We start from the raw sequence: 20,983 nt of genomic DNA, 5'->3' as shown, positions 1-20,983 counted from the left end.
CTATTCACTTTTACCTGATTAAGCAAAGAAAGACTGGACTTGCCTTGAGAACTTGCCTTTCACAGTCTTTGCCCCACTTCGGCTTGCTCAGGACGAAGTCCAAAGCTTCCTAAGCATCGTATTTCCGATGTCTTGCAGATCTCCCTAGTTCAGGCTGCCTCTGTGATCTGAGTACTGTAACTACGTGATGGTTAGTGCCGTGAAAATACTGGAAACTCGCCCACCTCGACTTAGCACTTTGACCTTCTACATAAGCCTGTAGAACAACATGTTTGAGGGCAAGATTGGAATAACTAGTTGGACTCTCCACAGCTGAGCAACTACCTGAATGAGGGGTAGAGCAGCTAAGAGTGGTAACTGGGGCGCTGATTGGTACTTACCACGATGTGACGACGTATGGCCGGCGGTAGAATGGCTGCAGAATGACCGAGAACAGTGGTAGCTTCATGCAGCATGCTCTAGCTGAGCTCATGAGTGAGGAGCTACTCCGCAGCGAGTAAGAAATTGAGGCTATGGCGTTTGCAAATCCAGAACCCTTCATCATGTCTATAAGAGGTAGCATTGGAACCTCGTTCTCAATGTCTTTGGCATACCAAGCAAGCAGTTACAACGAGTAGCTCTCTTCAGTACTCTGCAGACGCCGCTATGTCAAACCTGGCCGAGGCTGTGGCCAAGATGACAGCCACCCGTTCACTCAAGATCCCGGTTTCTTTCCCGCTCCCATCACATATCAACATCGACTTGTTCCAGGAAGGCAGGCACGGCCCCTCTCATACCTAATAACGTTTCATGCAGTCTGAGCGATTGACCGCTAACACACATTCTTCAGGACCGATATCCCTTTCCGCGAGGGGCCCGCGGATGCCCAACGAGACAGGGTTTGGAATTACATCCGAGCGATTCACCTCGTAGAGGGGGCCTTGGGCCAGATCCCTCACATCTATCATCTCGATGACGATGGCAAAAAGGCTGTTGAGTCGTATCTTCAGTCCCTGAAGACCACCAAACTCGACTACCTCAAGTGATTGATCACTGTGGGCGGAGTTCTCGGTGATGTGAACGACTCTGCGGATGTCCCCTGGGACAGGCTTCTCCGGCAGTATAAGCTCGTGGACGATCTTAGGAAGCGCATGGTTGATTACGTCGAGAAGAGGGAATGGCTCGAATCCCCGAACAGGCCCGAAGGCACCCTCGTTGGTCCTATTACAGGCGATGAGCAAACCCAGCTGGTCAACAATACCATCGAGTTTGTCCAGAGCCAACTCAGGGATCTCAAGGACAATGTCAAGCTCCGACTATATGTGCCTGCTCTAGACACATATGGCAACCTGCTTGTGGTCTTGCTCCTCCCATTGATCCCCGAAGAGAACAGAGAGAGCGTTGCGCAAAGGATCACAGGCTTCATCCAAATGACCTTGAATGAGGCAGTACCCCCCTCTGCAGCAATACATCCCCCAACGGTTTCTTCCGAAATAGTTGTGATACGTGATTCGAATGGCAACCAGCTTCGGGTACCCAAAATCAGACTGGGTCATATAAATGGAACCGATATCATTTGGGATGATATTTGAGTCCAACCAGCTGAGATGTGTGGATGGGGTCCTTGTTTTCTTGCCCACCAACCCCTCCTCTTCCGTTGGCTCCAAGCGACAGATCATCGGGAGACCAAACATGCTACTGTTCTCAGGCCCTTGGAGCATGGACATATCGCAGGAATAGGGGGGTTGGGGGTAGCGTGAGAATCATGTAAGATAGTCAGGTAGCCATCACAAAGTTTAGTCACTGGGTGCCTCATTCTCATGGGGCATGTCAAGTCTCACACACCACGCACGTTAAGGTTTTATTAGACATATTTTTTTGTGTATTTTAGGTATTTTCTCTAACGTTCAGAAGGTTCCCATCTCCCAATTTATGTTCTCTGCTCTCTTCCGTTCTCACCCGTCCCCGATGTGTGTCGTTACCTGCCGTGTGCCTCTGCTCACCTCATCACTTGCTTTATGCCAGGTAGAAAGGAACGCAACGCCGACGGAGTAAACCAGAACCAACATACACACATGCATCATTCCCACGAAATCAGAGGCAGGGGAGGAAACATACTTCGACAAACCAACCTTTCCCCTGCCATCCAAAACCATAAGAGGCATCGCAAACCATGCAACCAGAAGTGACAAGACGCACCAGACCAGAGACTAGAAAACCAGCGGGGGAGAAACCCAACAATGATAATAATAAGAGAGAGACCGTGGTATCCCGTTCTATAAGACCATGCATGCTCGGAGAAAGAGACCAACCAACCAAACCAACGCAACCGGGGTGTAGGGAACAAAAACAATGACGTCCAACAAACCAACAAGAGTCATGATAATAAACACGCAACGCCAATTCCGCAAAGACAGGCACCATTTCCGTGACGATCATCACCAAGTCCACGACGGCAACCACCAATTCCGCGATGAAAAGCATCGATTCCGCGACGATGAGTATCAAGTCCGCGACAACAGGCGGCCAGGCAGCCAAGCAGCCTCTCTCCCCCAGTTCATAAATGCCTTTTCCTGTTGGTTGTGTTCACAACTTCTGGTCTGCCCTGACCCGCCTGTTGCCGTTGCTGGTGTCGTGTGTCTTCCTGTCGTGGCGTTGGAGAACCCATGTCCCTGCTCTATTCTTTCCTTCCGTTTTCTTCGCCCTGCCAACCCGTTTGCCGGTCTGTCCGCTTGCATGCCTGTCCGAATCGACAAATGGATGGATGGTTGAACGCCATGAATGCAACCCAAATCACCACCTCATCAACGTCCTCCCTGGCCCAGCCGAACCCCACTCCAACAATGCGAACCCAACCAAAAAAGAATCGCTGACTGACAGCCCCACGGTGTCGCATAACTAGTGGGTTGAGTAAATAAAGAAATCGATTTCGCTTTCCGAAATGGCGGGAGCAAGATCCCGTCCTCTTTCCGTTTCCTTGCGTCTTCCTCTCAAAATCAAAACATCAGAAATCATGGGGTTCATGGAAATGGCTCACTGATCTGCCGAGTCAGTTCGAGTAAAGTCAAGTCAGGTCGCGAGTGAAGGAGCTGGCAGCACAAAGGCTCTCGATCGGTTTAGACCGTCAGGCTGATTGGCGTGTGTGGGAAGGCCGAGCATCCAAGATCCACAGGGAACGCAGGTAGCTCGGTGGGCTGATGCTGTATCGTACACAACTGTCGTTCAGGTGGTGGTCGATTGTCGCCGTCACGCTGGAGATGGCGAACACCGTGAAACCCAATACCGGAACACTGGACAGGATTTGTCCCAAAATCACCCCTGAAAGACGTGCGCTCACCATCCCAGAAGGGTTGGCCAGTAAGGCCCCAAACCGACCCGGCAACAGATGCCCGCAAAATTATATCGGCTGGGGTAAAAGAAAGCTCATGCAATCTTTGGTTCCCACGCACCAGCCATCCAAAGCCCCCAAAAATGGGGCGTTGGCGCTGACAGGCGTATTTGACGAGGCGTCAGGATACACTGGGAAAGGGGGGTTGTCTCGCTCACTCAACCAGATGTCTGGAACCCCGATGCCGTGTGCAAGACACATCCCTTGGAAAGCTGAGACCAAGACGCGTTTCTCGAATGAGATGTCGTTTTCGTGGATGTCGATGTTCTCGTCGTGGAGACAGCTGAGCGCGGAGATCAGAGGCGAGATTGGACAACCAAGTATCCAACAAAGTCCGTCACAAGCTGCCTATGCTCCATCGAGCTTTCCGTCGTCCTCCCAGATAACTGGTGCTCGTCCAACGCCAACCCCATGGGACATGCTGATGCAACTTGCTCAAGAAAGCAATTGTCCAGCACTGCCCATAACTTGGAAATCGTCCCCTCAGCCGCCCTTACGGTCAGCTTCATTCTTTGGAGGCACCTCGCTTTGTGAAGAGCCGCTGGCGCCGTTCTTGGGGTCAGTCGCACCCTTCTTGCGCGACTTTGACTTTTGCCAGCCACTGAAGCTCTCAGTTTGGCTCTTGGCAGCGCGGACATGACCATTCTCCCTGGCGAGTCCGTTGATCCTTTGTTCATGGACAGGCGACCGGGTCGTGCTGCTGCTGTCATGCTGCTGCTGTCTCGCTGACGACGAACCGTTGGCCGGTCGGTTGCTCGAGCCACTGTTGTTGCCGCTGCTTCCGGAACGTTGTGTCGTCTTAGAGAGCTCCTTGGCGGGACTGCTTCCACTCGGTGAGTGTACCACCGGCGACGGATCGAACTTCCTAGAGGCGGTCGGAGACGGTGTGCGATGCTCGTAGACTGGAGACAGGTGAGGGAACTCTTGCTGGGCGGTGTACTCAGTTGTCGCAAGGTCCAGCGGGGCCAACTGCCGAGCGTGATGAATGCGGGAGAACGTGTGCATACCCGTGTGGTCAGTCATCATCGCCGGATACGGGAAATGAAGGGCAGCTCCCATAGCAATCCGTTGTTGGAGCGTCGCGTCCATTAAGCTCGACATGGCCGCTGGTGACCGGTTCGTGGATGAGCCGTTCACAATCACAGGTCGCTGCGAGACAGGCGTGGAGACAGAATCACCACGGCTGGTCGGGGGTGTTGCCTGTTGTTCCGGCCATGAGCTGTTACTGGGAGTGCCCTGAACAATATGTAGAGCGTTCTCATCGAAATCAGCTGCAGCATGTTCGGGTGCGGCAGGTGGGCGACTGGGTACCTGATGTGAGGAGACGACAGGCACCGTCCCGTTGACCACGAGTGGCTTCGACGACACGTGTCCGTTGGCATGCACGAAGGGCGCCGACAGCAGAGGGGCCGAGTTGACCCCAATGGACGAGACCGCCCTTGCGTGCCCCGTCGGAGCGGCCGGCGACGGCGACCGCGAGGTCCGCTTCATACGCCGGTCGAGAATGGCTGATGGCAACTGATCAGTGGACAATCGACGCCGGCCCCCTCCTCCTTGACCAGCCGGTTTGGTCTCAGGCGCAGTGCTGTTGTTGGAAGCCCCATTGGATGGCCGACCGCCGTGACCGGACTGATCGTTCACATAATACCCAATGTAGCGAGGGCCATCATCCTGTGGCGGCACCTCCGACATGACCTTCGGGGTGCTGTCATCGTCGAAACCAGGGTCACCACCCCCAGTCTCGTCCGCAACAAGGCTGGGGACTTGGCCACCGTTCATCTGCCGAGACGGGGCCACCACCGTTGGGTACGGCTGATTCGACGTTGAGTAAGTGGCCAGAGACGACGTCGTCGCCAGCGGGGTCCTCGACGCCGGTTGAGATTGGGACCGAATGGTGCTGCTGCCTGTCGAACCACCGGATTCGCTTGTGGACGTATTGCGGTGCAGACTCCTCCGGAATTCGGGCTGACCGCTGGTTGACGCGGTTGTCGTGGACGGAGAAGAGGGATATGGCGCAAACGTCGGCTGGAAAAACTGGCCTTGTAATGGGAACCCAAAGCTGTAGACGATGTCAGGTCGGACGGGGGCCGACAGCGGAGGGCTGTCGAACGAGTTGGTGCGGGACCGATCCGCGGCGGATCCGTTCTGCAGTCGCTGGGCGTGAGCAATCGCCTGCTGCTGTTGGTTGAGTTGGGTATACAGCTGGAACCGCATATCCTGAGTGGCGAGCTGATGCAACGAGGTTGCCAAGAGTTCATTGGGAATTGTCGCTGGGCTTTGAGCCTGGTACCACAGCAGATCGTGGGGCCCGATCGTTGCGGATATCCCAGGAGTTGCGAACGTCTGGTTGGCATCATAGCCGACACTTGACGAGGTCCGGCGATTCCCATTCCCGCCGTTACGGTGGAAGGGCCGGTTCCCCCGATATCCTCCGCTACGGAGGCGGCCGCCCTGTTGGTGCTGCTGTTGTGATGAACTCCTGAGGAGAATGGGCCTTGGCGCTGGAGCTGGCTTTTGCCATATCCTCTCCTCCTCCTTTGGGAACACGTACTCCTCGCAGCACTCGTCCAACTTGGCCTCAGCCACCAGATCAAAGGCACGCCTCAGTTCCATGTGAAGGCCGCGGAACGACGTGTCGTCCGCAGTATTCCCCAGATTTCGTATTGTGTTGAATGGTTCCTCGACGCAGAGAGCATTGTTGGACCCGATGTGCCACTTTTTCTCTTGTTTTGTCAAGAGCTTCCCCATCCGTATCGAAAGCGCGTACTTGTCGTAATCGAACTCGTGGGCATAAAAGCGGAAGAACTCGAATAGCAGCGTCGCCAGGCTCTCCTTATTCTTGGCCCCGAAGCCCCGAAGTTTCGACAAGTCATCAGCAAACTCGCTTCGTGTCCCATCGGGTTTCATGAGCTTCAGGTTGTGGCGCTGATGGAGAGCAGGAAGCACCGGAGGGTCGCGGAGCTGGAGGAACGCAATGACCATGCAAATCCAGGTGTATGAACTCAGAGTTCCACCGAAAGCTGTGAGAGATACGACGTCAGAGCTGGAGGAAACTAGCAGCAAAAGGACGAAGGGTGCCACAAACCAGCATCATTGATGATCCTCCTCCGTGTCCAGTACTTGATGATGATGGCCAAGGGGCGCACGCGTTCGTCGATGCTAACGTACGTCCGCACCATGCGCGTATTTTCTAGGGCCAATGTGTTGTTGACATTCATGTCGCATGCGAGCTTCAGCTCGGGGTCCCAGATCTTGACGATCGGCACCTTGGCCGAAGAGACACAAACGACCTTTTCCATGCCGTCTGCCAATCGTGTTAGCGTTGTATTGAAGGAGGGGATGTACGGGGCGCCTCACGTCGGTGGAGGAGATCTGCGATCAGGCAAACGCTCTCGAGCTCTTTCCACGGGGTGGTGATGCATATGTCCACTGCCATTCGTCAGCATCTCTCAATTTCGACAAGGACAAGTTCTTGGGCTCAGGAAATGCCTACCGTCCGAGTCGTCCGAGCACAGCAGGTTCCCAGATGAACCAAACAAGTGCACCTTGATATCGTGCCCTGGCCACTCGTCATTAAACAACTTCTCGAGCTTCTCAACAAGCCGCTTCCGATTTTGCTCGATCTTCTCGGTCGGCAATAACCTGTTGTATAATTCGCGCATGTCGGCCTCAAGCTTCTTCTCCTCCTCGTCTGAAAGCTTGCTCTTGATCTTTTCTGGGTCCACCTTTTCCAGCTTGTCTGTCCCCAGGCTGTAGGGCATCCTTCGGCGGGAATGTGGGATGGCCGTCTCGAAACGACACCCGCCAAATCGGGGTGGCAGCGGACGGAGAGATGGTACATTGCCGTTGGTCTCTGAGTACGCCGATCTCGGCGAGTGGTTATTCGTCGCACCAGGCGAATGTTCTCGGGACTCAAACGAGAATTTCCGAGGGTGTTGATGCGGAGTCGAGGGTACCGAGCTTGATTGTGACGCAGAAAACGTGTTGGCGTTCTGAGCTGATGAAGCTGGTAGCTTGGCCGACCCGTCGCGGCTGGGGTTCGCGGGTTGTTCCTGATTCTTCTTGGCCGACATCTTGGATGATACTTCCTTCGCCGGTTTCATAGGCGCACGTTCGGCGATGTCGGATGGTTTGTGCGCCCTATTCCCATGACAGCTCTGAACAGCCTGCTTGGCGTTACTGTCCTTGTTTGACACCTTGGACGAGGACCTTGACCGCGTGTTGCTCTTGGATTTTGGTGACGAGACGGCAGAAGGAAGCGAGGGGTTCTGGGGAACGCCTGCACTACCTCTGCCGGTGGAAAGGAGCTTGTTGTATTGGAGGAGCTTTTCGTGGTAGATCTGCTGGTTCAGGAGGATGGGGAGGATATCGAGCTGTGGCCCGAGGAGGCTGGGGGAGCCTGTGTCGGCGGGTGAGGTCGGGTTGGCTCTGGGAGTCGCGGTTGTCGACGCTGCGGGGACACTTGACCAAGTGTGTGACGGGTAGCGATGCTGGGATTCAGCCGTGGTGGGCTGGCTGTCCATGAATCTGAAGGCGGCCAACAGCTTTCGGGTGGACCGCTTGCGAAGTTTGGCCCGGTAAGTGGCGATGCGGAGCGCTGTCGATGTGTTGCGGACTGTCGGGATGAACCCTGCGGGCGGATGCGGCGGGAAGCAAAGCCGATTTCCGCGACTGAAGCGACCAGAACACCAGCGCAGTCAACGAGTCGCGGAAATTAGACGCAGAGAGAATAAGTATCGCCGATGGGTGCTCACTTAGCTGCAGAGCCGATTCGAGATCAACACGACAAAACGGCAAACGAGCTCAAGCATCAGAGGTCACAAAGGGTCGGCGGATGGATGCCCGGACGTCAGTCGTCCCAAGAACCACCCGTGGACTGAGGTGGGATGGACGAGCCGAAATGAAATCCGCACTCTCCTAGAGGAACCCGATTAAGGTCAATCTTGCTTCTTTGTAAAGACGGCCGTTCGGAGGGCTGTGGGGCGTCGTCGAACGAGACTCGACGCTTGAAGGAGCACAAGGTTAGATGGCGGTCGGGACGCCGGCGATGAAGGAGCGCGGTGTGATCAAGATTGAGCCACGGGCTCTCGTAAGGGCTTGAGGAGGGTGTGTGATCAAACGCGGCGAACGGGACGAGCCGGTGTTGACATGGGCAGGCCAAAGACGCGCGACGATGGTGGACACAGGCAAAGGAAGGGGAGTGATCGGAGAGACTCGTGGGACGGGTCTAAGACGTGTGAAGACGTGACAAAGTCGGTCGGGGGGAGTCGATGCTGGCGGAATCGGTGGGTGTCTACCGGTTGTCGGAAGCCGTCTCGTGCCTTGTTTTTTCCGTGACTTTTCCGTGACGGGTCGGGAGTTGACGTTGTGGTGAGGGTAGAGGTAAGGCGGAGGTCAAGCTTCAGAAAGAGAGATGGCTCAACCTGGAATAAATGCCAGCGTCCAAGCCGGGGACGGAATTGAGATGGATGAATCTGACGTGCAGCACCAGGGAGAAAATCGCCGCAGGCCTTGGGAATCTTGGGAAGCAAAGACCTGAGGTAATGGTGTGCGTTGGTTGAAGAGAGGAAGAAGAGAGGACGAGAGGAAGAGCAAGGAGAAACTTTGATGCCTTCGTCCGGGTCGGTGGCAGAGAAGGGGTCCAGTTGAACCTCCAAGTCGTTGCTTGCAATGATGGATGCGAGCTGGGCGGTTTCGCTTTGAGCGGGAGTGGGTCAAGACCCTTTTGGGTCGCTGCTGTTGCGATTGGGGCTGTTCCTTCAGTGCGCTGGGTTGGGTTGCTCTCACTAGCGGCAAGTGCCACCGGACACCACACATGCATCCGATACGGGACACGCCTAGAATGACGGAGCTGAATCTCCAGCGTACATCCAGCGCATCAAGCCAATTCCCAGGTGCCCACAATGAAGTACCCGTATGGACAGCAACTCGGGGAAACTCATGTCCACTTGAATGTCTTGGTGTCTTTGGGGCTCGAACGTTGAATTGAAGGAGCAGGAACGCCAAGACCACCCCACACAACCCCTTCCACCAACCAGTCAGAGCGCCGAAGTTTCTCCCAAAGAGAGCCCCGCCAAAGACGGACCGTCCTCAAGGGGAGACCAACGCCGGGCTGCCAGGCCGAGCCCACGCCCGTTCCTGGTCTTCAGGGGGAAGTCGCAAAAAAGGAGGGCCAAGCCGTGAGATTGCTGCGAATACCACACACGGACCAAACTCTAAACTCCGAGGACCTTGCGATGTGGTAGAGCCTTCAAGACTTGTGGTTGCGCTCGGGCACCTCATCTGTTCTCTTACAACTGCTCCTATTACCAAGTTCATGCTCTATAGAGCATCCTCAGCTGCAAAAGAATTGTCATGGAAGTAATTGGATCTAGATACCTTAGGCCAACTAGCCCTTTAACCGCTGCCAGTGTAACTTGCGGGCTTTCTCCTATTGCCAACCATTATACCAGACTTCCCGTCTCACACGTTTGCTAGTCTTTGTCCTCAGCAGCCAAGGACCTGAACAAGACTTTCTCTGTCCTTGCTACCCCTCACGGCACACGACATGCTTGTCCCTCTTTGCACCTGTTAGATTCAAGTGTCCACCGCCGAGGCCACACAGTTTGCAACGTCAACAGTGCGCCACAAGAATGGCCGAAGTGACCAAAGCAAAAGATGCAGGAATCATGATATGAAAGGGAAGTTGAGACGAAACTACCTGACCTGGGCATTAATCTGATGGGCTGGACTAGCTCAGTCCCAGGTGTATAGGTAGGGAGCCAGAGGCCATCCCAGCTGACTTGCCTCTGCGATCAGTCTGATGTTGTGAAACAATTAACCTTAGTTTCCCTTCGTTTCCCAACAGTGTTTGGGGGAAGGTTGGTTCCTTCTCCCAAGTGCAAGACATCCAATGACAACCAACTTCTGTTATTCGGGGCTGACCTAGCAGGTGCCTAGGTCAGGGACTTGCTGGCTTAGAGACCCGAGTAGCCCAAGTGACGAATGTTCTGAGTCAACAAGTTTCAGCCCATGGTATCTCTCTAGGTATTCATCCCTCTTCGTCTGCCTGGACTAGACCACAGCCACAACGCAACGAGGTGGTTGTTCTGACCCGGTTTCTCCTCTTCCGGTTACACAACATCGCGAACACAAGACGGAGGACACCCGTTAACTCCTCCGACCTCAGCTTACTGTACTTCCAAAGATTTGTCTCAACTGCATACATCAGCTAAGTCCAGATGATGCCTATACATTTCGCCTCTCCCGATAACAAGACCAACCCACATCATCTCGAGGACCAAGCCACACTCCACCTCTGTGTCGGGCCGGGAAACGCCGAGTTTCCAGTCAGCCTAGGAACCGCCGAACACCGGCTGACCAACCAGCCGCAGAAGCACCGATCAGAATGCAGGATTGGTACTTCTAGATATTGTCAACGAAAATCAACGACCGTCACTCGATGGTGGGCAGCCCTGGGCAGGCACATTAGCCACCGGAGCAGGAAAACTGATGGCTTGGCCCCGTTTCTCCGGATGTGTGGTTTGGGTCTCCCCCCATGGGCAAATCATGGAAAATGTTGTTTGGATCATGGCTGATCCCGGCAGATCTCTCTCCTGCAATGGAACCCAAGGTGCGCATTTGACATTGGCTCTGGTTGTTCAACTAATAAAGAGGTATATAGACTTAACCTGGCTACCATGCTGGACAGAAGCACGGACGACATCACATACCTAGGTTTCATAGAGTCAAGTTGTCAAGAACCCCAAATTGTGTGCATCCTCCAGATCCGATCCGGTGACTCTTCAGCCCAAGAGACCGCAACCATCGCGGCCCCGATCTTAGCCTCTGGAATCCTTCCCGTCCGTTCTGGGGCATCATGCGAGTTCGCTGATCCCAGGGCTGCATCCCCACAACCCCGCAAATCGTCGCCGGCCTACTGCAGTGGGGGGGGACAGCCGTTCGGATCGGAGGGCTCACTTCCTCAGGGTTTCACTCAACCACCCATTTATTGTTTTCATCCATCAATCGTGCGTAGGACCACATATCCGCCCCGTGTCCCTGGCACCATCACCAAAGAGATTTATTACTAACCCTACTGTTCGTTGTGCGCAGCAAGACACCACCCCAGCGGAACTGTCAGCCGAGATGCACAGAAACCCTCCATCCCACCTAGGCGCGTAGCCAGATAGACGTCACACGTCAAGCAAAGTCCTCAATGCTGGGGCGGCGCTCCCGCCGGGTCGGGTAAGTAGGTCTTCCGTACCTAGGTAACTATTCCGCCGTCATCTATTCCCGGGCGGGTCCGACGGAACCCACGGCTATTTCTGTCAACAGCAATAAGTGTGCATGTCAAGTATCCGGGAAACCGGCTTGAACACGCAAAAAAAATGGCATACCTGTGGCAGCGGAAGTGCGGACAGGGGGTTGTTTCTCGGCGACGCCTTTCTCAACGTCCAGGTTGAATCACCTCCGTCTTAAATCGCACTCCATCGTCACTGCGGAGGTGGTCATCCGAGCCGCCGCCCAGGTTGCTCCAACCACGTTTCTGGCTGCTAGTCCCGCCTGATGCTAGGCGAGGTAAGGTGTTCTTCGCGACCCATGGCCGGTGTTTCAACCCCAGCAAGGCACTCGTCTAAACTTTACCTGACCTCCATACATAGCTTTCGGGCAAGAATGTTCAAGATATCGAGGTAATGCCAACCAGTCTTTGTGGCTCACAAACAAAGAAACCCCCGGTTCATTCTGTGCCTGCCGGCCCACTCTGGTAGACTTGTCCAAGACATCTCTTTCGTGAAGTGTGCTTTGTCCTCGGCCCAGGGGTTTGCGGCATGCCATGCCGAGTCGTATCCGTTTCGCCTCTGGACAAGTCAAACCCAACACAAGGCCGGTGCTTGGATAGGTGGTCGAAGAGCAGCAAAAGAAGCCTTGGCAACCCAATCGAGTAGGAAGCCTCATGTGCCACCAGGAACTGCACTTTCAACCACATGTAGTCCAGACATCGGATGGCATCTAGAAACACTCGAGAAGGCCGATTGCTGGTTTAAGGCTTACTTGCTTGACTCGACAAGCTTGGTAAAATATAGTTAAGCAGAACTGCCTGACAGAAACTGATAACAAATGTCAGATCACGCAGCCCAGAACCTGCCCAGCACCTTCGAGCTGCCGTTTACTTGCGACCCACAGCGATGAATACAACGCTGGCTTCACGATGAAGGAAGGAGTGACGTTTTGTCTCTGCTGGAAAAGGAAGGCTAGAAACTCCCCCTCGCCAGCCGATCAGTCAATCTCCCAGGTGGCCTGACGCCATTGACGCAATGTGAACTTGAAACTTGCTTTACAGAAATATACCACGCATCTTGAGGTTGATCATCCAGTACCCCAACGCCGTGGACACCACCCACCTGTACCTCGAAGATACCCCGTCGCCGGCCATCCAAAGGCCGAGCTCGAAGTCAACCCCCAGATGATTCTGAGCTCTCCAAAAGGGGGTTCGTAGCCGGCCGCCTGCCTCTTGCTGGGAGAGGTATTCTAGCCATGCAGGTCTGTCTACCTGAGGTAGCTCCCCATTCTTCGTTTCCCCCAGGTCGGCGACAAACAGCACCGATGTGACCTGATCTGGTGACCAACACGAAGGCAAGCAGGCAGGCAGACGCATAGTCAGACAACGCGGCCTCATCCACAGAGAGCATCGCATTCTGAGTGAGGCCGAAGTGAGCAGGCAGGCTGAGTAACAACGTAACACTGTCGTAGCCGGTCATTCCGAATCCACCACTGCTAACGTTTTCCTGACCAACGGGTTTCTTCTGTTGTATGTACACCTATCGAGGCTTATTTGGACTTACACCGGGGAAAGGCAATAAACATGCAGCCTGGAAGGCAACACGGCACTATTAAGTGGTTTAACTCAGCATTTCCAACCCTAACAACAGACTCCCTTCGTTCGTCCTCCTCGTGATCGCTCAAGGTACGATGCTGAGCCGCACGGCGGCATATCATGTTCCTAACACGGTGCGGTCGGTCACAGATGAGGTTTCTGCGACCCGGTTGGCCGCATTTGCGGCAAGCACCGTTCCTCTGCCGCAGCCCGCTCACAACGGCCGGGGAACTCATCCGGGCTCGGGAGGACCAATGGCCCGGCTTAGTGGGAGCAGACGGCTGAAGTTGGCCGGATGTTCCTGTAAACTGTGCTGAGATGGCACATTGAGTTGAATCGACAGCATTTCTTGAAGGAAGCTCAACTGCATGCGTGAAGTGAAGGCTGCTTGCATGAAAGGCGCATTGGGGAGGATTAAGTCTCCTTGGATTTTCTGCCCAACGGCCCTGGGACGTTAGTCAGCCTGTTGTTGCCCAAGTCAGGGACTTCGAATCCTGTACATACGAACTTCGGAGCCGACGGACAGGCGTCTTGAGCAGTTTCTTGATTATTAGCCGTCAATCTATCAGAAGTTGGGATGACCGTCTGGAAAAAGCGAGCGATTCAACTGATCTCTGCAGCATTTCTGACACGGTACGATTGAAAAATCCGGGTCACCGGAGGTGCCGCCCTGGATGCCCCACAGTTCCCGACCAAAGCCGAACCCACTCGGAGAGAGTGGGGCCGGGTGTCCCGAATGTGCTCCAACTCCCAAGTCCATGCAACAACTGGCATCACGACTTGAATGAAGGCACGTAAAGTTCGGAGTTTCAAAAACGATGGAATCCGTTATTAATGAAAGAATCCTAAGGATAATCAATACAAAAAGAAAGAGATCTAAAAGAAAAGAAGTTGTCTTCTGACGTCGGGACCTCACATCAACCCACCGCACTTATCCCCAAGTTCAATGCGTTCGCATCAAGAACCACGGCTGTCACCATCAAACTACCAAACCCAATATATCACTCAAATGTTTGTCTGGGCCATTGGTATCCCTCCATCCCTCACTTCTTCTTCGACGAGATGCGACTGCTCTCAAACTTGTTGATGCGAGCCAGAAGCTCGGCATCGCTCAAAACACTGAGCTCCGAGACGGTCTTCGTGGAGGTGCTGGGTTTGGCGCCAATGCTGGCCCCGATGGACTTGTAGCCTTTGAGGTCCTTGATGAGGCTTTCCAGCTCGGAGATGGAGAGGTGGTTGTAAGCCATTTTGTTTTGGACTTGTGTAGGTGATGTGAGCGGAGGGGCTGTTGTTGATCTTAGGGCAGTCAAGGGTTGTTCTTATGTTACGCCAGTGGATGTCGATGCGGGTAATGATGGTGATTGAAGAGAGAATAATGAGGATGTAGTCGCGTACTCCGTAAAGCCAGGTGCTGAGAGAGTTCCTGCCCAACATTCCTAGGTATATATACCCATCCTCGAGCCTCCTTGCAAAACACTGAACCTCACCCTTTTCTGTTGCGTGTTGCCACATGGCCAATGACAACGTCATTTCGAATATCCACGAAGGCATCCTCGGAGGTCGAGCTTCCTTTGTTAGCTGTCATCCATGAGAGCGTCAACACATACACCAACAATGGACGGGGATGTGTTGGCGTGGATGGGGACACCTTGCCTAAGAGGGCATAAGACAGAGAGTTCTTGAGATGCGTACAATGCCCAGAGGATGATCGGTAGCCATGCCAAATGATCTTATAGAAGTCCTTACCGCTGTAAGCGCAGTCTGTGTCTGCAGAGACAGCTTGTGGTGTCCTTGGTGCGGTAGCATATGTTCACCAGTGGAAACGAACTTCCTTGAGCCTTCTCACGTTTGATCCTCGTGATGTATATCTGGATGAGATAGCATGGCGACAATCACCCTGGTCTCGGACCAAACCTCGTTGGGTATTATCATTCAATCTAACAATGCGGAGCAGTGATGGCGTCCAAGTCCCACCTTGCTGGCTCAGTCCATCGATTATAGCAATGTGGATACTCCCTCTTCTTCTCCAGTCTCAAAATGTAAGCACCTGGCTTTTGAATTAAATGCCCAAATATCAATGTGTCTTTCCGCTCTTGATGTTTTACTTGAGTCCATGGAAGAAAAAAAAAAGGTATCATCAAATCCCACACCTCCAGGCAACTGTTCAAGGATCAGACCAACTCCCTTAAGATACCAAAAGAACCCCAGCCAGGCGCCGAATCAACTCTCAATGATGCCAGTGGAATTAAAGTGGAAGATGGAAGAAAGAGAAAAAAGAAAGTCCCCAACCAATCAACCTTGACAAGATGGAAAAAGACAATTTCACCTATCCCTGCGTCCATTCATTCATCCGTGAAATCCTCCACTACACCAGTTTCCCCACACACCAAAACTCCCTTTCCATGTAAAGCGAGGTCCAGTACGTAGAGCAACCAGTTTTAATATCCCACCTCTTTTGCGCAAAGAACGAAAAAGAGACCGACCAACGACCGACCTAAACAACCTCTTAACACGCCCTGCACTCCGCCCTGTGTTGAAGTCCCATAAAGTTTCCCATCCGTATATGCCAGCCAGCAAACCAACCCCCCAGTGCCCTGTTCCTTTCCCGAGAGAAACCCTAAAGCACCCACCAACACCAACCTGAATGTTGTTTCCGCACAAAACTTTTACTCCGCGCCGACTCTGCCATGTCCGTGTAATCGTGTGCCAGCCAGCCTTCTTGAATATAGCTTCTCACCACCCCGATACCATCCTGATGAATGTGTACGCAACTCCAGGACTCCGCATCCGAAACGCTGACCCATCTTGATTGTCACCTGATGAGGGGTGCCGGCAACAAAGGCGAACAACCCGAAAACATAATGCAGACCAACAACTTAACCCCAGACACTAGCCTGACCAAGACCAGACTTGCCGCCCCAGCCGTTCGGGCGGGCGCCCCAGCCAGCAAGACCAACATTGCCACCCTCGACGGTGGTCGAGGACGGTGTGGTGGTGGCAGTGGTGGTGGCGGTGGCATTCTCATCGCTCTTCGGAGCCGTGTATCCCTGGTTGAGAGGGGACGCCAGCGGGGTAGTGGACCGCTTGTTGAGGGCTGAGTTCGACGCCGGGCCCGAAACCGAAGGGCGGGTTCCGATGGGAGCGACGGACGATTGTGCAGGTTTGCTGCCGGGCGCCCCTTGACGCGGGGGTGAGCCACCCGGGGACGAGGCGCTGGTGCGGCTGGCCGGCTGGGCAGTCGGAGCATCGTATACGCCCTTGCTGCCAGGATTCGACTGAGGGCTAGAGTTGTTGGCACGACCCTGTTCCTGGGGACCGGCCGACGCGGGAATCGAGGCGGCTTCGGCCTGGGAAGAAGCATCAGGGTGGACGGGAGGGGCGCGGCCGTATTCATATGCCAGGGGCGAGTGACCACGCAGAGCAGCCGGGCCGGTCTGGGGACCAGCAAGACCGGGGCGAGGACCGCTAGCGTCATCACCGAAGCCAGCGCCTTCGCCGAAGGAACCATCCCCATACAGGGCGCTACGCTGCTGGGCGATGAGCTTGCGGCGCTCCTCCTCGGACAGGCTGGGGCTCATGGTGCGATCAGGCTTGGCGCCGCCGTACGTCATATCGGCGAGAACAGCTAGAAACAGACAAAGCCATGTTAGCTCAACCGTTCCTCAGCTTCTTCTCGACAGAGTCCAGCCACCAGAGGAGATGTTTCCCCCTCCGCGTTGACGCGCCGTCTCCCGTCTTCACACACTTCCAGAGAGCACAGGACAAGACGACGTCGGACCGCACTTGTGGTGCAACCATAACAGAGGGGGAACAAGAAGAGAAGCCCTCGCGGTAACCCTGAGAAGGCTGTCTATGATTTTTGACTCTCGCTCTGGTAGCAAGACTTGTGGATGCTATACAGAAGAGGGCGGCCTACTTCGATTGTACTGCTGCTCTTGATGGTAGTTCCGCAGCTCTCGCTCCCGCTGAGCGGCCAATCTCCTCTTGGCCTGCATCATCTGTTCCGCCTCGTTGGAGCCGCGCGAAGGCTGGTGCCGCTGGGTTGCGTAGAAGCTCTGCAGGTTGGTGGCAGGGTGGGGGCCGCGGGCGTCGCCAAAATCAGGCGCGACGGGGTGGGGACGGGGGCCGGGGCCGACGGGCGGGCGTCCATCTAGGGGGAGCAGGGTGAAAAGTCAGTTGGGTCGGGCTGTTTGATGGCGGCCCGGCCAGTTTCCCGGTATACTTACCGACTGGAAAGACGGGGTACATCCTCGGGGGACCGGGATAGGGCATGGACTCACGACGGGGCCCGAGTCCTCCGAACATCTTTCCGCTCTTGACAAGGTTGTCGATGGCACGGTCGACCTCTGCAAGAGTATTGTTAACACCTGATCAGTGCCATGGACGTTATGTGGCCTCGAGATGCGTGGGGAGAAGGCGGATAGACTGGAGGCCACGGTGGCTCCACATCTATATGGCATCCGGGATCGGCGGATGGCCGCGACGACCAAAGAGGGACGACAAAGGGCAAAACGTACCCTCAAACTGGTGCAGGAAAGCAGTCGGTTCCTCACGAGGGATGGCAGAGTTGGCGCCTGTTGACATGTGGGTTAGCGGTGAAAAGAAGGATCGGGATGATAGCGCCCGAGTCTCTGTAATGTAATGATGACGAACCGGAGCGGGCGGGCGGCGGGGTTTGGTGGTCCCAACCTTGCTGACCGGCGGCAGGCCATGGCGACGACGAAGAGTCGTAGTAGTTCGCCATGATGATGGTTAGATGAGAGGATGGATCGGCGTTGACGGAAGTCGACGAGGGTGTGGACCGGGAAGGCGCAGCGAGGCGTTGTCGAGAGTTGCGCTACGACAATGGAAGCACAACAAAATCAGGAAAGGTGAGCGTCTTTTGAGGGCTGGGCGATGCAACTGATCGAGTTAGCATGCAATGCACGCAGCAGGCGTTGCGCTGGGAGAACGCGACAACGACATGTGCCCGTCGCAGATGGTCGGGGCGGATGTGGTTGTGGTTGCAGGATGACTTGGGGTCCTGGTGCTGGTGCTGGAGCTTTTGGGAAAGGGGGCCCAAGGGATGAGCTGAACGAACCACCTCAGGCCGAAGAGGGTGGAAGGGAAGAGCCAGCGGAGAGCGGCCCGGAAGAAAATTGTCTTCGGATTATTTTCTTCCTCGGCAAGCTTCCAGAATGCAGAAAACAACTCACCGCAGAACTGTAGAGTAGAACGGTGGAACTGACTCTACCTGGACGCTGAGGTTGGGTGAAGTGATCCCGTGAAGTGATCCAAAGCGATGAACAAGGACACGAAGGAAAACGGGAAGAAAAATGGGAAGGCTTCCACCTGGAATTTTCAAGGTTCGTTCCTTCCACTTTTTTTGTCGCGAGATGGGGGGTGGAGGGTTGGGAAAGCCGGGGGCGAGTGGAAAAGTGGAAAGTTCGACCTTCTTGGCTTTTTCCTGGCTCACGCACATGCGTCCTCCCCTTTTTCGATTCGTGGAGACGGGACACAAGGGGAGGTGCGGAGCCACGGATCACACGCCGCAAATGCCCAGAACGACTTGTCCGTACACGGAGCAACTCAGTTCATAAAACAGTTGACACTCGCGGCCAATGTACGTCGTAGAAGCTGAGATGGAAAGCAACCTATGATGGGAAATGAACCTTCTCTTCTGAACATGGATATCTGCATCTAAGGTACTCAGGTCCTGAGGTGGGTAAGTATTTGTGGACGGTTTGCGCCTTCCTGGTTGCACCCAACCTCGCCTCCGAGGAGAGTTGTTCCAGCGGAAAGCTTGAAGGTGAAGTACGTAGACTATGTGCTACTCATCCTTGTTTCATTGTCTCCTTTCACATCACCAACTGTTGTAAACGGGTTGAAAGATTTAGTCCGATATTCTGCCATTCTATCCTCGTTTCTAGAACACTCTAGGCATCGCGCTTTCGAGTCCAAAACGCGGCTGCGAGACAAAGGCTGTTATTTCATCAACTTCAACAACGTTGCGACAGGTCGTTACGCGACCCCGCGACGCGAACCCTCCACGTCCCTCCCTTTGCGATGCGATGCTTCTTACAGGAAGCCCGAGTTTGTGCAGCTGCAAGATCCAACACTTGGTTGATGTCCGTATTACTCAGCTGCCGAACGACGATGAGCTCTTGGTTGCCATTGACCAAGGGGGGTGGGTGACACAACCAGCCAGCCTTCTGCCCAACGACAGCAGCGACTCCGCACAGCCGAGGCTGTATGTATGATCACCCAAAGCTGGCTTTCGAACGAATCGGGGGCATCGCATCAAGCTGGCACTCTTGTGGAATTCGGTATGGTTGGGTTGGCGCTCAGAAACCATGCATCAGTACTCGAACCGACCTAGGCCTCCTCCAAACCCTGAAGCGCGAGATTTGGTTCTCAGTGCTCCTGCAGACCATCGACGATCCGATGCAAGTTCTGGAGCTGTCGAGGTGATGCCAAAAGACCGAGACACCGTGGGGACGCGGAGACAACCCAGCGTCTCACATCCTGAGGCCCCGCCAATCCGACGATGTGATCCCTTTACCGGACACTCTTCAGCTCGCACCACGTCTCTGCTCAGATCTTTTGTGGTAATTTAAGGGGTTGCTACAAACTATCATCTGGTCTTTGAGGCCTTCAGCCGAAGGTGATAGTTCCCACGGCACATCTCAGACCGGACGGTTATGCCTTTCCAGGTTGTTGGTAACAAGACACAGGCCCTTCGTCTGCAGACGACGATGCTTTTACAAGACAAAACTCGATCCGGAGATACTCTGAGGCCCAATGCGCCACATACCTGTCCTGTTAGCCGCAGAACGTGGGGTTTGTGATGGGAGAGGCAACCTGGCCGACCAGAAGGAGGACCGGGGAATGTCAAGTCTGCCTCCGGTGCGATGTTCCTAACATGGTCTGACCAACCCCAAATCATTGAAGTTGAGCATATTCCTTCCCATCCAATATCTCCCTAAGTCAGCTCCTCGCTACTTCAAAGAACCATCGACTGCCGAGTTCTCAGGTTGTTTCCGTCTGTCCCGTTCAGCCCGACCCGAATGCCACCCACAACACGTGAGCAGCGCGCTTCGGGCACCTTTATTTGTTGGGTTTCATCTGCCCGGCGCCATCACGGTCATGCTGCATCAAGCGAGGGAAATATCTCGCAGACCTTTCTGCGAACCCTAAGGTCTCGTTGCTGAAGGTGCCTGGTGGTTAGGGGTTGAAGAATGTGGCTCCTCAAAGCACTGCTGCGCCGGTGTTGGGCAGACTTCGAGGATCACTCAGTTTTCGTTGCACTTTAGGACAGTCCTATGGCTTCACCTTTCCAGACAGTGGAGCGTCGATTTTGATCAGGTGTTGGAATCCGGTTTTTTCCTCTATGAAAGCGGGTAAAACTGGAAGCCATCTCACCGCCCGAGTTCTATGATCCATATGCTTTGTATCACCTCACACCTCATGGCGGCCGGGTCTCCGTCTTTGCGCCGAGTACGGCATCGCAACATTGGGAATTCGACGGGCCTTCCCATTGAGGTCGTCTCATGCTCGCTGCCCCACCACCAGGAATGTCGGAACACAGCAAGCGGGTGTGCCATCCTTCCTGTCGCTGCAACCTCATCACGTCACGAGTTTCTGGGACCCACCCAGAGCATTGCTTTTCTGTGTCCTTTCACAGTGAGCACATTCCTGATAGTCCCGTTATTACTTAAAAAAAAAAAAAAAAAAAAAAAAAAAAAAAAAAAAAAAAAAAAAACTAAAAAAAACTAAACTAA

General features: G+C 54.4%; 8 protein-coding genes across 8 annotated transcripts; 4 read left to right on the top strand and 4 right to left on the bottom strand.

The window, feature by feature from the left end:
• Positions 1-675: 675 nt before the first annotated feature.
• VTJ04DRAFT_7396 (uncharacterized protein) lies at positions 676-2,751 on the top strand (the record flags this gene model as incomplete). The annotated part of the gene is made up of 4 exons (XM_069365718.1): positions 676-758; positions 830-1,021; positions 1,088-1,301; positions 2,320-2,751. The coding sequence occupies 4 exons, from the start codon at positions 676-678 to the stop codon at positions 2,749-2,751; spliced, it is 921 nt and encodes a 306-aa protein (XP_069216725.1).
• Positions 2,752-3,176: 425 nt separating this feature from the next.
• VTJ04DRAFT_7395 (uncharacterized protein) lies at positions 3,177-3,834 on the top strand (the record flags this gene model as incomplete). Its single annotated transcript, XM_069365717.1, has 2 exons — positions 3,177-3,756; positions 3,812-3,834. 2 exons carry the CDS (start codon positions 3,177-3,179, stop codon positions 3,832-3,834), a joined length of 603 nt encoding a protein of 200 aa, XP_069216724.1.
• A 16-nt stretch (positions 3,835-3,850) lies between these two features.
• On the bottom strand, positions 3,851-7,890 carry VTJ04DRAFT_7394 (uncharacterized protein; the record flags this gene model as incomplete). Its single annotated transcript, XM_069365716.1, has 4 exons — positions 3,851-6,387; positions 6,453-6,671; positions 6,725-6,796; positions 6,861-7,890. 4 exons carry the CDS (start codon positions 7,888-7,890, stop codon positions 3,851-3,853), a joined length of 3,858 nt encoding a protein of 1,285 aa, XP_069216723.1.
• Positions 7,891-13,637: 5,747 nt separating this feature from the next.
• Positions 13,638-14,470, bottom strand: VTJ04DRAFT_7393 (uncharacterized protein; the record flags this gene model as incomplete). Its single annotated transcript, XM_069365715.1, has 3 exons — positions 13,638-13,669; positions 13,728-13,765; positions 14,271-14,470. The coding sequence occupies 3 exons, from the start codon at positions 14,468-14,470 to the stop codon at positions 13,638-13,640; spliced, it is 270 nt and encodes an 89-aa protein (XP_069216722.1).
• A 270-nt stretch (positions 14,471-14,740) lies between these two features.
• On the top strand, positions 14,741-15,650 carry VTJ04DRAFT_7392 (uncharacterized protein; the record flags this gene model as incomplete). The annotated part of the gene is made up of 2 exons (XM_069365714.1): positions 14,741-14,796; positions 15,380-15,650. The coding sequence occupies 2 exons, from the start codon at positions 14,741-14,743 to the stop codon at positions 15,648-15,650; spliced, it is 327 nt and encodes a 108-aa protein (XP_069216721.1).
• A 449-nt stretch (positions 15,651-16,099) lies between these two features.
• On the bottom strand, positions 16,100-17,967 carry VTJ04DRAFT_7391 (uncharacterized protein; the record flags this gene model as incomplete). The annotated part of the gene is made up of 5 exons (XM_069365713.1): positions 16,100-16,848; positions 17,140-17,373; positions 17,504-17,569; positions 17,741-17,797; positions 17,877-17,967. 5 exons carry the CDS (start codon positions 17,965-17,967, stop codon positions 16,100-16,102), a joined length of 1,197 nt encoding a protein of 398 aa, XP_069216720.1.
• A 93-nt stretch (positions 17,968-18,060) lies between these two features.
• VTJ04DRAFT_7390 (uncharacterized protein) lies at positions 18,061-18,684 on the bottom strand (the record flags this gene model as incomplete). The annotated part of the gene is made up of 2 exons (XM_069365712.1): positions 18,061-18,112; positions 18,419-18,684. The coding sequence occupies 2 exons, from the start codon at positions 18,682-18,684 to the stop codon at positions 18,061-18,063; spliced, it is 318 nt and encodes a 105-aa protein (XP_069216719.1).
• Positions 18,685-19,273: 589 nt separating this feature from the next.
• On the top strand, positions 19,274-19,673 carry VTJ04DRAFT_7389 (uncharacterized protein; the record flags this gene model as incomplete). Its single annotated transcript, XM_069365710.1, has 2 exons — positions 19,274-19,452; positions 19,565-19,673. The coding sequence occupies 2 exons, from the start codon at positions 19,274-19,276 to the stop codon at positions 19,671-19,673; spliced, it is 288 nt and encodes a 95-aa protein (XP_069216718.1).
• Positions 19,674-20,983: the final 1,310 nt, after the last annotated feature.

Source organism: Mycothermus thermophilus (genome assembly GCF_041956435.1).
Source record: "Mycothermus thermophilus strain CBS 625.91 unplaced genomic scaffold VTJ04scaffold_5, whole genome shotgun sequence".
Taxonomy (NCBI): domain Eukaryota; kingdom Fungi; phylum Ascomycota; class Sordariomycetes; order Sordariales; family Chaetomiaceae; genus Mycothermus; species Mycothermus thermophilus.
Note: the sequence above shows the minus strand (reverse complement) of the source record. Positions and strands in the feature narration are given on the sequence as shown.